The sequence below is a fragment of the Pipistrellus kuhlii genome, unplaced genomic scaffold (genome assembly GCF_014108245.1).
Source record: "Pipistrellus kuhlii isolate mPipKuh1 unplaced genomic scaffold, mPipKuh1.p scaffold_m20_p_13, whole genome shotgun sequence".
In the NCBI taxonomy this organism is placed as follows: domain Eukaryota; kingdom Metazoa; phylum Chordata; class Mammalia; order Chiroptera; family Vespertilionidae; genus Pipistrellus; species Pipistrellus kuhlii.
Window position 1 is genome coordinate 11716686 of NW_023425438.1, and position 15644 is coordinate 11732329.

The 15644-nt window shown below is 55.2% G+C and overlaps 1 protein-coding gene across 1 annotated transcript in view; it reads left to right on the forward strand.

Moving 5' to 3' along the window:
• The window catches only part of LOC118717153 (ALK tyrosine kinase receptor), a 71484-nt gene that overhangs the window by 45178 nt on the left and 10662 nt on the right, over window positions 1–15644 (forward strand). Inside the window, exons 9-17 of the mRNA XM_036434870.2 lie at window positions 1118–1216; window positions 1696–1848; window positions 2803–2907; window positions 4487–4673; window positions 5360–5450; window positions 5558–5622; window positions 6908–7037; window positions 9566–9663; window positions 13329–13421. Coding sequence (XP_036290763.2) covers window positions 1118–1216; window positions 1696–1848; window positions 2803–2907; window positions 4487–4673; window positions 5360–5450; window positions 5558–5622; window positions 6908–7037; window positions 9566–9663; window positions 13329–13421 — 1021 coding nt within the window. The remainder of the gene's footprint in view (window positions 1–1117; window positions 1217–1695; window positions 1849–2802; window positions 2908–4486; window positions 4674–5359; window positions 5451–5557; window positions 5623–6907; window positions 7038–9565; window positions 9664–13328; window positions 13422–15644) is intronic.

Here is a 15644-nt window from a genome sequence, read left to right on the forward strand (position 1 = left end):
CAGCCCTCGCCTACCCTCCCCCGGCTGCCCACGTGTGGACTGTGATGTGACCATGCACGCCTCGCTAAGCCCGGCCACCGGCCAGAGGCAGGGTGTTGGCTTGCGAGCCAGCATCCTGCCTCCAGGCTTCCACAGCGTCCGCATCAAGAACCCGTGTGATTCTTGATCACCCCCAAAGCCGATGACCGAGAGGCTTTGGCTTCCCAGGCTGTGTTCTCAGAGCCACCCTGGGGATGTGCTGGCTTTAGAACCTCGGAGGCCAGACTTCTGAGCCCCATGCCTCCCTTTGGATGGCCTGGCCCCTGACTTCGCAAGCCAGCTCCTTAAGGCCTGGCTTGTGGCTTCTGACCTCAAGGACGCCTCCTTTTCCCTTTCCTGCCCCAGCCCACCAGCTCCAGAACGGCCCACTCTCCATGCCAATGGGCACTCCTCCTGGGGGCAACCCCAGCCCGGCCCTTGGGCAAGCAGCTGGCCACTGGCCCGGCTCTCCTTTGGACTAGCACAGGGCAGAAGAGCCTTCTGAAGCTGAGAGGCAAATGGTGTCTCCTCCATCCCCACAGATTAGGACCCAATGCATGCACACTCCGTGATGTTCTGTCTGTGTTTTGCTTTGTGCTGTAAAGATGCTTGCTTTAACCAGATGCTCTTTTCTAAGCCATGGGCGGGTGGGGGAGCCCAAGGGGGGCGGGGGGAGCCCAGAGTTAAGCCAGCCCCAGCTGAATGGAGGGACAGGAGCCTACAGGCACAGGGGCCCTTCCCCCACGACCCTACCCTGACCCAGGGGACTGGAGAGCAACTTCTCGGTGCTGCTGCCTGGCCTGTCCTGGAAGAGGCCCTGAGCTAACCCAGCCTGGGAGACTAGAACTTGTCTGATTCTTGTTCCCATGCACTGCTTCCTGCAGGCCTAGGGTGGGGACACCCGGTGGGAGCTGGAGGGGAAGGTGGCCCACACCCAGCATCTACTGAGCCCAGGGCAGCCCTGTGCCTGAGCCTCCCTTCCCTCCTCACCCCCCGCCCTGCGGGCCCCCACCCCCACCCCCTGCATGACCCGCTTACGCTCACGTGTGTTGAGATCGGGCGCCCACCTCTCTGCATTAAACGTCTCTGTCTGCCCCAGGCGGCAACGCAGCCTCAGACAATGACCCCGAGATGGACGGAGAGGACGGGGTGTCCTTCATCAGTCCCCTGGGCATCCTGTACACCCCGGCTTTAAAAGGTACCCCCTCCGCCAGCAGGTGCAGGATCAGCTTCCTTAGGCCAGTTCTCCCGCCCAGCTGAACCCCAGGCTGCTGGCAGTAGCCCAGGAAACAACGGCATGACTATGGGTCTCTCCCAACAAGCGTCCTGGCGTCGGGAGTGGGGTCTCATATGGGCATCGAGGTGGGAGATTGACAACCAGGCAGGCCAGTCCTAGAAAATCCAGTAGCATTAGGGCTGTCCCTGTCCCAGCCAACTGAAGAGCAGGTGTGTGGACCCCCCCACCCACCCGCACCCCAACCTGCATAAATACATCCCAACAGCCTCTGCGCCCCCCTTGCCAGAGGCACTGGGATCTTCCCACACAGAGCAGCGCTCCAGGGCAGTGACCTGGGCACAGGGACTGAGAGTGCACGCTGGCCGCTGGAGATAAAGCATGGGCCGGGCAGGGTGCGGGCGGCACAGGGCAGCCCCGCTAGCCCGCCCCCTTGCCCGCAGTGATGGAAGGCCACGGGGAGGTGAACATCAAGCACTACCTGAACTGTAGCCACTGCGAGGGCGACGAGTGTCACCTGGACCCCGAGAGCCACCAGGTCATCTGCTTCTGCGACCACGGCACAGTGCTGGCTGAGGACGGCGTCTCCTGCATTGGTAAGGGGCTGGGTGGGGTCCAGAGATGGAGCCACAGCTGGTCTCCATGGTTCTGGGATATGTGGCACCCAGTTTTGTAATCTTCCTGCCCCCTCCCCACCCTCCCCCGGCCTTGGTCTGCCCCAGCTTGAGTGCTCTGACAAAGAGGCAGAGACCTGAGTGTGAAGGATGGGTCACGCCTCTCGACGGAGTCTGAGTCACCTAGTGCCACCCCTAACCCAGGGCGTGAACCCCCACATCCGCACAGGGGCCAGCAGTCTGCTAGAACGGGCTGTGCTCCAAGGCTCGCTCTTCCTCCAGGGCATTCCAGAGCCAGACCCGCCCTGCAACACCCACCCCTCAGCCTCCCCAGCTTTTCCAGTGTGTCCCCCTAAAAGTCCCCTCCAGGTTGAATGCCTGGGTTCAGTCCATTCGCACAGGACACCGTTGTCCCCTCTCCTCCTGAGTCCCATGTCTGCAGCTGTTCCTGTGGTCACGTCCCTTTTGAAATGCAGTGTGGGGACCAGGCAGGACCCCTCGGTGTGGTCTGTGCCGGTGGGGCGCTGGAACATGCCCTCCTGGGCTCTGGACCAGCTCTCAGCAACAGGAGGTGATTGGGCCTCAGCGTTACTGAGGGTGCACCCTGCTGTTGGGTCATCCTGAGGTCACTGTCATCCGAGGCCTGGAAGTCTTGTGTGAGCCATGGTCGGCTCACCTTGTAGCCCCGCCCCGCCATCGGACAGTCTGTGTTTTGGATTAATGTTACATGTTCCCCCCCACCCCAAAGCTGCTGCTGAGGGCTGCGAAGCCAGGGTGAACAGGCCTCAGGCCCCTGTCCTCTGAAAGGGAAGGGGGCATGTCTGCAGGCTGAGAGAAGCAGCGGCTTTGGTCCTGGCTGGGGAGGGTGTTTCTGACGGGGCCAGCTCCCAGCAGTGTCAGCGTGGTCACCCCTGTCTCGTGGGGACTGTCTTCCAGTGTCGCCCACCCCAGAGCCCCGCCTGCCCCTCTCGCTCATCCTCTCCGTCGTGACCTCTGCCCTCGTGGCCGCCCTTGTCCTGGCGTTCTCTGGCATCATGATCGGTGAGTGTGCCACAGCCCTGGCTGCCAAGGGGAGGCAGGGGAGGCAGGACAGAGCGGCGTCTCAGGCTCTGCACGGACCCCGAGTGACAGGGACCCTCAGTCCGGGTTGTGGCCAGGCAGCGCAGGCCCAGCACAGCTGTGGTTCCCCAGGAGCCCTGTCTCTGAACCTCAGCCCCACTCCTGGCTGCTCTCGGGGAGGCAGGTGGGGCCCTCTGCTCAAGCACAGCCCCACCCTCACCCCCCAGACTTCACCTCCAGCTCCCATCCCAGCAGGCACTGCTCCCAGCGGCTCACTCCCCTGCACCGCCTCCAGCCCCTTCCCGCCACGGGCAGAGAATGCAGTTGGTTTGTGGGTGTTTCCTGTTAGGCCTGCGAGCCCAGGTGAGCTGATGGGCAGGTCGCAGAGGGCTCAGCATGGTCCTGCCAGGCTCCTCCTGCTGGAAATGCCCAGGACAAGTGGGCAGGGACAGGAAGGCAGGCCAGGGAAGGCTCAGCTCTGGGCTGCACTGAATCCCAGGTCACCCTGTGACCATGGTTACACATGTCATGGCGCAGAGAACTGAAAACTGGCTCACTCGCTGGCCGAAGGGGCGGAGCTGGGCTTAAAGGCAGACTCCACCTGTGGGTCACAGTTCCGGGCCCCCTCTCCTGGCGTTGGCCTACAGAGTGTTCTCTCTCTGTGTAACAGAGATAATGGTTCTTTGCATGGTGGAGCTCTTCAAAATTTTTCAAAACCATGTAATATTGGTGAATTTATTTCATTAAGACAACTCTAGGCAGTGGGGTATGGGACAGGGCCGGGGTTACTTTTCCTGCTTACAGAGGAGATTGGGGTCCAAAGAGGTCACATGACTTTGTCAGTGTCACTGGGCTTGTTAGTAGGTGAAATTAGAACTTGGGTCCTCAGGCATCAGCTTAGACGCCAGTTTAGAGACCTATTTGCTCTGGCAGTTCAACTCCCAGAAGCTCAGGGCGGTGGGCCCGGGTGCTCTCAAATCCATACCATGTTTGCACCCCCCCAGAGACTGGGCACAGTGAGACACTGAGGCAGGCCTCTTCCTGAGGGACCCAGCTCCTCTGAGTGCCACTGTGGCTCCAGAATGTCCCCAGTGCTTTGCTGGATCGCCTTTACACTGCATGGCCTTCGAGGGCTGTTACTCAGCCTCCCTCAGTCTCCTGCATGCCGGACCAGACTTTCAGCACAACCTGGCGGTTCCCCCGCCTTCCTGGGCCTCTCCCCACTTCCTCTCAGAGCCATTTGCCCTATGAAATTCTGCATGTTTAGTCCTGTCTTGGGTCTGCTTCTCAGGGGACCCAAACTAATATATCTCTGCCCCTATATGATACAGCAAAATCTTTTATTTATATGATATTAAGCTTTACATTAACTTTAAATAATGTGTCAAATTAAAAGTACACCTTCACTTCTATAATCCTTTTGTCAGTATTACTAAGTGTGATGGGAGGTTTATATCTCAGAGGAGGTGATGGAAGTCCAGGAAGGCTTCCTGGAGGAGGTGGCCTGTGGTGGGCTTCCAGTGCCGGGTGCCTGGTCCAGGCCACTTCCATCTGTCTGCAGTGTACCGCCGGAAGCACCAGGAGCTGCAAGCCATGCAGATGGAGCTGCAGAGCCCCGAATACAAGCTGAGCAAGCTCCGCACCTCAACCATCATGACGGACTACAACCCCAACTACTGCTTTGCGGGAAAGACCTCGTCCATCAGTGACCTGAAGGAGGTGCCACGGAAAAGCATCACCCTCATCCGGTGAGTGCCCCGGGCATCCTTCAGGGAAAGGGGGTGTTCTAGGGGTTGGCTGTCACCCCAACACACAGGTTTTTCTAGCCACAAGGGGCCAACAGAAAGTTACTTTTAATCGAAACTCCTAGGGCACCCCTAACCCTCCCAGAGAGAGGTTTAGTGTTCGGGCCATGTGGGGGGTATTAAATCACTCAACACCCTGTATATTCATGGGGTTTGTACAATGAGAGGAAGACTACACGGGAGGGAAGAGGCCTCTCAAAATGCCCTCCCTGAGCTTTCCTGGCCCCTTTCCCCCCTGATGGAGCCCAGTGGCCTCCTTGAGCTCCCAGACACCCTGTGTATGTCACTCACTGAGCGCCACACAGAGTGACTGTCAGCCTTTGTCCCTCCCTCCCCCCAGAGTGCACACCTTCAGGGCGAGGGTCGGGTCTCAGACACCTCTGTGTCCTTGGCAAATGTCAGGCTCCAGTCTTCACTGAAGGACTGTCCACCGCTGCCACGTACCCCAGGTTGTAACGCCTCTTGGCGGTTCTCAGACAAAGCAATGGAGGCCTGGGGCTGAGCAGCAAAGCCAGGGGCAGGTGTGACCTGGAGTGTGTGTGTATGTGTGCCCCGCTGCCCCTCGTGGGCAGCCCGGCCTTTCTCTCAGCCTGCCCACCTGCACCTCATCTGGCCTTCTCCTTGCACAGGGGTCTGGGCCACGGTGCGTTCGGGGAGGTGTATGAAGGTCAGGTGTCTGGGATGCCCAACGACCCGAGCCCCCTGCAAGTGGCGGTAAAGGTAAGCGGGGTGCCTCGGGGGCCTGAGCGTGGCCGGCGGTCTCTGTTGGCCACAGTCTTTGCCGACAGCCCTCCTGCGGCTAAAGGCCTTCTCCCCTCTGTGCCCAGACGCTGCCTGAGGTGTGTTCCGAGCAGGACGAGCTGGATTTCCTCATGGAGGCCCTGATCATCAGGTAACGTCACAGAGACACCCCACCGCCCACGTGCACATGCGTCTGACTCATGTCCCAGAGGGAGCCCCCTCCCGCACACCCCTCCCTCTCCAATAGCAGACTCCCCCCGATTCTCAGCATGGCCTGCCAGAATGGAACGGCCCCCCGTGGCTGTTGTCACCGGGAAAAACCTCTCTGACCGAATAATCCCATTGGTTCTACTCTGCCTTCAGCTAACATCCATCCATTCTTTTCCCTGCTTCTTGAGAAACAGAGTGTGCTATCTATCATCTCTCTCCAGGCTGCTCCTCTACCAGCCTTCCACCGCCTCAGCTCTCACGTGTGCCCCTCACGTAGTGGAAGGCTGCCCCACCCTGGTCCACGCAGCAGCCTGCACCCTGCAATTCATAGCCCGAGTCCCCTACCTGGGAATCCCAGTGTCCAGGGCTCACATTAAGGAGGACTCAGAGGTTTGACCTTGAGATCTGGCGGCTCATGGCCTCCTGTTGCCCTGCAGAGCCTCAAGGCATCCTGGAGGTTGGGGCAACCTGGGCGCTCCCCTCGGTGGGAGTGGCTGAGGGAAGGAGGCCCCAGCAGCATGTGTGATGAGCCTGTGGCATCTGGAGTCACAGAAGAACAGGCAGCAGGCTCTATACTTGCTTTAAATGTACTAACTTTCCAGTTAGACATGTAATACATGATTATTGAATAAAATTTGGAAAGTATAAGATTCTATGAAGAAGACCCAAGTCACTCAATCTCACTACTTGGAATAACTTCCCACTGTTGTATTTCACCTCTGTGTGTGGGTTCCCATGTGGAGTGCCCGGGCCCATCGCCCCATGAGTGGTAACAAGATCACACGAATAAAAAAACCCAAATCCCAGGCCTCCAGGAGGAATCCACCATGGGGGCCGTCACCTGGCAGGTCTCACCCTGTCCCTGTGGAAGGAGTCCCCGCAGCTTCTGCCTGAGGCCGGCCTCGGAGGACTCAAACGTGAACCCTAGCAAGCATCCCTGTCTCCCACCCACTTTCTCACCCAAATGTCTGTGCAGGGTCCTCCCACCGCCCACCACATGCCCTCCTGCAGCCTGAGCTGGCTAGGCCTGCCCTCTGGCTCGTCACCTGCTCAGGGACGAGACAGTCTCGGCCTAGGCTCAGCATGGCCCCTGCTTCCAGCATCTTCAGAGTGCATTTACATAATGTGGCTGCTGCCAACATATCTGTGTCCTGCTCTCCCCACGATCGTTTTCCAGACTCAGCTCAGTTACATTTGCTTACCCCCCTCCTCCCCCTGCTCTGCAGCAAATTCAACCACCAGAACATCGTGCGCTGCATCGGAGTGAGTCTGCAGGCTCTGCCCCGGTTCATCCTGCTGGAGCTCATGGCGGGAGGAGACCTCAAGTCCTTCCTCCGGGAGACCCGCCCTCGCCCGGTGAGTCTCCGCAGTGCTTGTGCCAGGAACGGAGCAGGGCAACTGCGAAGCAACTCCTCGGGGGCCCAGGGAGTCAGCCCCTGGGCTTGGATGTGGGATATAGCCAGGAGAGAAGGAACAAAAGTGGGCAATGGCCCTGGGAGCTCATGCAAGGCCTGTGCAATGGATTCCCCAGTTGGGGTCCATTTGTATGGACTGCTGACTACAGACAGGCACAGAGAGGGACAGTCGTGCCAAACAGGTCACTCACCCAACCAGCTGAGGTGGGGCAGGTCAGTCTATATTCGTTCACCCTGAACCCCACTGTCATTTTGCAAATGAGTACATGCTGACCTTAGAGTTTTACTACCAAAATCAAGTACTGAAATTTCTAGGAAGGTGGTGGTGGTGGTGTGTGTGTGTGTGTGTGTGTGTGTGTGTGTGATAGTAAAAGGGCTAGAGACCTCGATGCATCCAGGAATGCCACACCCTAGCCCTGCTCGGCCATTACACAGCCTTGTGGCTTAGGGCAGACACCCAATCTAACCTCAGTATCTGCAAGATAAGGTCCAAGGGCTGGACTGGAACATCTCAGACATGGTCCTAAACTATAAAACGCAGCACACTGGGTGGGCCGGGAATCCAGCTACCCACTCTTGTCACTGCCGGGGTCTTTGGGAGGCCCTGGGCACCACGAACTGGAGCGGAGCAGACCCTGAGGTAGGCCCTGGCTTCTCAGGTGCCGCTGGTCTGTAAGGACTACAGGGAAGACTTGCACCCTCCCCACCCCCCAGAAAACAGGAACACAACAGACACCCCGCTACAGAAAACCCAGGACTGAACTTCTGCTCTCAGGGCCTCCAAGTGGCGGCAGAAACCTACTCCACCCCCACTGCCAATCAACCTCAATTTAGAACAGCTTAGCCTGAGGAGCCTCCACACTGTTCCTGGGAGTCCCTGGGGGGCCCACGTTGGCATTTAAGAATCCCATCGGACTCCTCGGAAGATGAGTGTGTGTGTGCACCAGAGCACGCCTGGCAGAAGGCTGTGGGCAGAAAGAAAGACCAGCCCCGTGGTCAGCACACTGCGGCTCGCGAGCCACATGCAGCTCTTTGGCCCCTTGAGTGTGGCTCTTCCACAAAATACCACGGCCTGGGCGAGTCTCTTTTGAAGAAGTGCCGTTAGAAGAAGTTTAAGTTTTAAAAAATTGGGCTCTCCAAAGAAATTTCAATCGTTGTCCTGTTGATATTTGGCTCTGTTGACGGAGTCCCGGGGAGGCCCTGATGGGTGCCAGAGGAACTCCCAGCTGACATCTAGGTAACTCCTCGTTCATGTGGAATCAGCTTCCCCCAATATGTATTGAACCATTGCAGTGGTTTGCCAACCACTGGACTAGCCCATTTCATAGGTGATCCTCATTAGAATTGTTAATCCTCCTCATAGCTTTCACGTTTCTCAGAACCACTCCGTGAAGTAAACAGCACAACCTTTCTCAGCTGAGAACACTGTGACTCTGAGAGGGCCTCGCAGGAAGTGGGAGAGCTGGAACCGGAACTCGAGACCATGCCTCCTCATTCACTGCTTTTCTCAACCCACTGTGCTCTTCATCCCAGTGCTCCCCTTTGGGAAGCTATGGACTGTCAAGGAGAGGTTCTGTCACTCAGAGCCAAGCCTGTGAGCCATTCGGGCATCTCTGCCAGGGTCTGAGCACTGACCTCACGGCTTTTCCATCACCACCCACCAAGGCGGAGCCCCCAGCCTTGTGGCTGAGATTCTCAGCGGAGCTGGCAGAAGTCTAACGGGGCACGTGTGGCATGCACTTCGGGAAGAAGCACGACTCTGGTTTTCTCACTGGGCATTCCTGAGGCTTGAGGAGAAAACATATCGTGCTTGCAGAGGAGAGCTCGGGGATCTGGGCAGGAATCTGGGAGCCCATATTATTATAGATCCTGTAAGTCTTGGCAAGTCTTAGATCCTGTACTTGGACTTGAACTGGGCACGGAAGGCAGGGCCTGATGTTCCATGGACAAAGTGTCCCCTCCTGTCGTCTGCCCCGGGGATGAAGTGTGACTCCCCTCACCTCCCCCAGCCCACTCTGTTGCTCCAGGGAGTCCCGGGGAGGCCCTGATCGGTGCCAGAGGAACTCCCAGCAGACATCTAGGTAACTCCTCGTTCGTGTGGAATCAACTACCCCCAATATGTATTGAACCACTGCAGTGTGCCACGCCCTGTGCTGGTACCATGGAGGTGGCCCCTCCTGGCTTCCTATCATTCGGGGTTCCCAGCCCCAGCTGCACTGTTCCTCACCTGCGGTGCTGTGAAGCTTGCAGGCGCTGCACCCACCTGGAGTGATTGGTTTACTGGTGGGGCTGAGGCCCCAGCATCCCTATTGGTTTAAACCTGTCAGGTGATTTTCTAATGGGAAGCCAGGCTGGGACCGAGGAACAGCAAGTCCAGGTTTGGCCTCCTTGGGAGCACTTGAACTTGTGTTTCAGGTCTTCTCTCCCCCGATAGCCTCTCACCAGTCGATCATGTCTGCCTCCCCACAGAACCAGCCCTCCTCCCTGGCCATGCTGGACCTGCTGCACGTGGCCCGGGACATTGCCTGCGGCTGCCAGTACTTGGAGGAAAACCACTTCATCCACCGGTGAGTCCATGCGCCCTGCTCGCCTCCCGCCTTCTGCTGCTTCTTTACCCATCTCAGGCCCAGCTCTCCCTTCGGCCGCAATGATGGGTCTCCCTCCAGTGAGGACTCAGCTTTCTTTGTCTTTACGGTGACAACTTACTCTGTCAGGGCTTCCCTCACCCCGTATGTAAAACGGGTATCAAAATACCCACCCCTGCCTGTGTCTGGAAGTGAAACCTTCAAGTCCTATATCACTGGAACGCTCCCTCTTGCCCGCCGTTGTGACTCTGTGATTGAGTGTTGACCTAGGAACCAGAAAGTCGTGGTTTGCTTCCCTGGTTTGGGGCTCAATTCCCAGTGTGGGGCGTCCAGGAGGCAACCGATCAATGATTCTCTCTCATCATTGATGTTTCTATCTCTCTCTCCATCTCTCTTTCTCTCTGAAATCAAGAGAAATATATTAATTAAATAAAATTAAAACTGAGCTCCTTAAGGCCCATTAAAGGAGTTCCTAGTTTCACACACTTGACTGTGAGTGCTCAAAGGTGAGGACCCTATTTTATTCATCTCTGACACATAGTGTATCCCTGACACATAGTGAGGCATAAGGAAGGTTTGTTAGATAAATTAATTTTTCTGAAATAACCTGAAATGAGCATAATGATTATTTGATTTATTTAAACACCTGACTTCTACTCCGCTGGATCCTTATGTTTCAATGGTGTTTGGGCTCCAACCCAAGGCCACGGGCTGTGCTGTAGGCATCAGAGCACGCTGATCTGTCCGCTGGCTGCGGGGGACTTTCTCAGCCAACAGCTTAATTCTGAAATCCGAAAAGTCCAAGAGGTTGTCGACTCTTTGCAAAGCTCTTCCTAACGATTTCCTTCCAATTTCATAAGTAACAACCCGGTGAATTAACAATTATGTGTTAGCTCAAGTCTCCAAAGGGGATAGGCATAGCCCTAATCATTAGAATATTAAATACAAAGTAGAAACGAGAAGTGCCGCCTGAGGCTGGAAATGGAAGAGCATGGACATAGCAGGAAGTTATGCCCGCTCCCTAATGAGAATGGGGAATTGGAGATCAAGGCACACACGCATCTGGCTGCCCAAAGTTATTCCCAAAACCAGGCTGCACACTCTCACCTGGCCTAATCTTGTACTGTCACATCACCTCTGGTCTTCAGTCCTTCCTCTTGATTCTAAACCTTCCCAGTCTCCGGGTGACTTTTCCTGATGGAAACAGCAGAAGCAGAGAGGAGCGGGGGCCAGGCCTCTCTGTTCTCCAAAGCCACAGCCCCTGCTTCAGAGCGCAGGTCAGCCTGCCGTGTCTTTCTTGCCCTGTGTGCCACAACTTTGCCTGCATCTCGGCTCTTTACTGTCGCTTGGGCATGACACAGCTGCGCCCTTTGTGGCATTCGTCCTTGGTTACAGCCCCCTTTGCATCGATGTCTATGTCCTTGACAACTGGACTCATCCAAGAGTGACCTGTGCAGTCACCTTGGTGCCTTCTGATGTCCCCGTTTGCTTCTCCCCGAGAGCATCTCTGCCTTGTCATCACCGAGCAGACACACTTCCTGGCCGAGGGATCCCATCCATCTTTCCTCCGACGTGTTGAAACCTGCTTCCCTGGAGCCATGACACCTGGGCCCATATCCAGGGCTCTGTTATTAGAGATGATAAGATAACAGGGCCCCATTCTCTCCGGATCTCCATCACCTCCGTATCTGTGAAGAGTTACTGAAGGTCAGAATTTGATCCCAGAGTAATAGCATGTTGCTCCTTTTATCTCTTTTGAGAAATGAAATTGTCAGAGATAAATCAAGAATGTATCACATGATCTGCTTTATAAGCAAAAGGCGACTTCTGGCAGAAATTGACTGTCTCAATCCAGGCTTTTCTTCTGGGGAACGTGGTAATAGGAAAGCATCTTTTGCATCTCCAGTGGGCTGCATGGTCTGTGGCGCATGCCCACAAAAGGATCACCTCTTATTCTCTCTCCTCCACCCTTTATCTGCCCCCCGATTCCCAGGCTCCCATGCAAGGGCACCCCCTGAATTCAGAGTGAACACCCCACACACTCCCATTTTCTAGGTCTGTTTCCTTTGATTGTAGTTTATTACCACTTCACGAATTATGTGTCATGCTACCAGTTCCTGGTGTGTTCTAGGATACTGTATTTACTTTCTTGCCATTACATTCAAGATCACTTTTTGAAGCAACCATTCCAGGCACATCAGCGTAAAGACCTTTCTGGAGCCATACATACTGTCCCTGCTCTACTTCACTGTATTTCTCTTAAGAAGTAATGGCTATCTACCCCACTATTTTTCTTCTTTTTGGTGTCATGCATGTTATGCTTCTATGGTTTTATTAGGGCATCTTATGCACCGTTGCTCCTCGAAATTCAACTTAAACCTCTGGGTCAGGAAAGTGGCGTCAACAACATCCGTTTCCCTCCCTGGCCCACCGTTCCGGTTTCCTAAGCCACAATTTCCAACCCAGACCTGTTTTTAAAGCACTCTACAGTTGTTTATTCTGCGCGTGCTTCTCGATCAAAGACCAGGACCTTCAAGAAATCAGTCAGAAACAGGCAAGCCCCAGCTGCGGCCCGCAAGGACCGCTGCTTGTTCCTGCCCTGGACTTGTTAGGCCACCCCAGACTCCTCTGGCTGTACCTGCTCCCACAGAGGGGGGGGGGGGAGACAGTCAGTGGCAGGAATGCGAGGCCTCTGGCTATGCCTTAGGATGCTGCTGGCAGATAGACCATCTGGCACTCAACAGAGAGGAGAATGTGGCTCCAGAACCCGGAAGAGGGGTTTCTTCAGCCACTGGCTAGGGGGCAGGCAGCTTACCAAAAGCTTTGGAGGAGCTGAAACCAGTTTGGCTCAGTGGATAGAGCATCGGCCTGCGGACTGAAAGGTCCCAGGTTCGATTCTGGTCAAGGGCACGTACCTTGGTTGCAGGCACATCCCCAGTGTGGGGATGTGCAAGAGGCAGCTGGTCGATGATTCTTTCTCATCGATGTTTCTGGCTCTCTATCCCTCTCTCTTCCTCTCTGTAAAAAATCAATAAAATATATATTTTTTTTAAAAAGCTTTGGAGGAAATTCTGGATGGAAGAACCATAATCGCCGATTAACAAGGACAACCATAGCTATGTGGGCATGCCTTAGCCTGCTTGAATTTGGTAGCATGGAAGCCATGCTGTTCTAGAAGACGCCTTCAAACAGCTGGCAGGAACCAAGCTGTATACACAGTAGCTTCAGGATGCCTTGGTCCCTCTAGTACCTGCGTTTAGCGTAATTTGTATAATGAGATGAAGATAATAATAGCACCCTTTACCTCATAGGGCTGTTGTGAGAATTAGCTATGAAGCACTTAGAACAGTGCTTAGTACATAGTAAAAGGCCAGTACATTCTAGTTTCTATTATAGTTATTTTCATGTTAGTGTCCTAATAAACGTTTCCAATCATCTCCCTAAGTGTTTCCCATTTCCCTTGAGTCCGGAGGCCCAGAATTGGCGCGGCTGTGTCTTTCCTACTGAAGTGTAATGCAGTCAAGGAAACACAGAGTGGAGGGAGAAACTACTCGACCTTCTGATGAGAGTGAAAATCCTAGTGCTGAGACGACACGTGTATTCCTCCCAGGGGAATAAGGACCTGTGTTTCCCATTCATTTGTCCAGGGACATTGCCGCCAGGAACTGCCTCTTGACCTGTCCGGGCCCCGGAAGGGTAGCCAAGATTGGGGACTTCGGAATGGCCCGGGACATCTACAGGTGAGCAAAGACCGGGTCAGCTTCTCAGCCCAGCCCTCAGGAGGACGGGGTGTGGCTGCTTGTGTCCTAAATCATCGCTGGCCCCTTGTGAGCTTACTGCCTAAAGTTTCATTAAGTTCCTTTGCGGGGTGTGGGAAACCTTAGTGCCCTCACTCGACAGTCTAAATCCAGGATCCCACTGCCCACCATGACTGACACCAAGTTCTTCACTAGATCGTCTCCAGTTTCATTGCTCTAATCCTAACACACTCTGAGACACAGTAACTGGGATGCGCGATATGGAAGGAGTTTCTATGTAAACGTTAACTCGGGAATCCCAAGCGGCCTTAGTTTCCATGGCCAGAGCATCCCAGAACTAGCCGGATGCCGGGCCCAGCTCACGGGTCGACCTTACCCACACAAGGAGACACGGAGTGTAGCTCAGAGCCCATAGGTACATTCTTTTTCCCGTAAAATTCTCAAGACTATATTTTAAAACATAACTTTTTTTAAAATTTCTTTATTGATTAAGGTATCACATATTTGTCCTCAACCCCCTATTCCAATCCCCCACCCTCACCCTCACTCATGCCTCCACCCCCCTATTGTCCTCGGCCACTGGTTAGGCTCATATGTGTGCACATAAGTCCTTTGGTTGATCTCTCCCTTTTATCCCCACTCTCCCTTTGAGGTCCAACAGTCTGACCCATGGCTCCAGGGTTCGAGGTACTAATATAAGTAATTGGGGTAACACAAATCTGGGGAAAATTTTAATCACGTAAGGATATTCTTTTAATTATAAAACTACTTGTATTGCACTTTATCTCACATTACTTCCTTATCTAATCATTCACAACAGTGACCTGCTCCCTGAGTCGAGCAAGCCACTCTGTGTGTGTTCGCTACGCACGTGCCTAACCCAGAGAGAGAGCAGGGAGGCCACTCAGGGCTCTTAGTGTCGGAGGGTTAGGGAGTCCCCTGAGGCCTCCTCCGAACTAGCTGCCATCGGCGGGGGAGAAGACCGGTGCCATGCTTTGCCAGGGAGCAGCTCGGGGAAGATTCTGAGTTAGCAATATTCTTCACCACAGTCATCAGCCGCTGGTCTCCACCACGTTACCTTGGTTTGTTGCACTCTACCTTCTTTTGCTACCCAAAGTCTCGGGGTTCCCTCCCCTCCTTTCTCAGAGGACCCCGGAGTGCCTGTGGCTTAGTGAGCCCTTCCCCTCCATCCTAGCTCTCACAGCCCCTCTACCCGCCTGCCCCAACTCCAGGCTTCACCCCCAACCTGTCCCAAGGCTCCCACACGCACTGCAATCTCACCTTCGGTGTTCTAGGGGAGCTTCATCACCATCAGCCCTTCCCCTGCCCCCCCCCCGCCCCCGCCTGTGAATCACTTCCTGTCCCGCCCCACCCCGAGCAGAACATCAGTTCTTCGCCTGTGTCACCGAGCCCTGCACTCTCCCTCACTACACGCTGCCCTGTGCTGCACGGGTTCTTGCGTCTGTTCCTCCCACCAAACCCTTTCCTCGGAAGGCTCATTTACGTCCTCACCACAGAGCACCTGACACACTCTCAACACTCAGTATTGTTTGTTGAAGTGATTAACAAAGCGAGGCAGCTGGTCGGAGGGCTGACTCCCACGGTGGCAGGAGAGCACAGGCCAAGGGCGGAGCTGGTGTCAAAGGCCGGGAAGGTAATTAATTCGTTTTCATCAGTGACTTGCACTCATGACATCACCGGCAAAAGATAATAAATTAGCTCGTACCTTTGAAGCCCGCTGCACCTCGACACTGTCCCGGCCGCTGCCTGGCGTGTTTGTCGGGTGCTAGTGTTGACCTAACACCGCGTGGCATTAGGAGGAAGCCGAAGCCAGGGGGACACAGCCCTGCCGCCCGTGCTCCCATGTGGCCTCCCATTCCTGGGGCTCAGCAGGAGCAGGCGGCAAGGCCACTGCTGGGGTGACGTTGCTCACTGTGAGCTACAGCAAACGCAGCCCGGCAGGGAGATCGCGCCGTCCTCGGTGGGTGTGTAGTCATTGTCTAGAATTCAGGCGTCCTCAAACTTTTTAAAGTGGGGGCCAGATCACGGTCCCTCAGAGAGCTGGAGGGCCGGACTATATGAACTACTAATTCCTACTGTAACACCTCGGCTGCGCTCACTGCCCAAAAAACCTGGCGGGCCGGATCAGACTCCTCTGTGGGCCGCATGTGGCCCGTGGGCCGTAGTTTGAAGACGCCTGTGCCT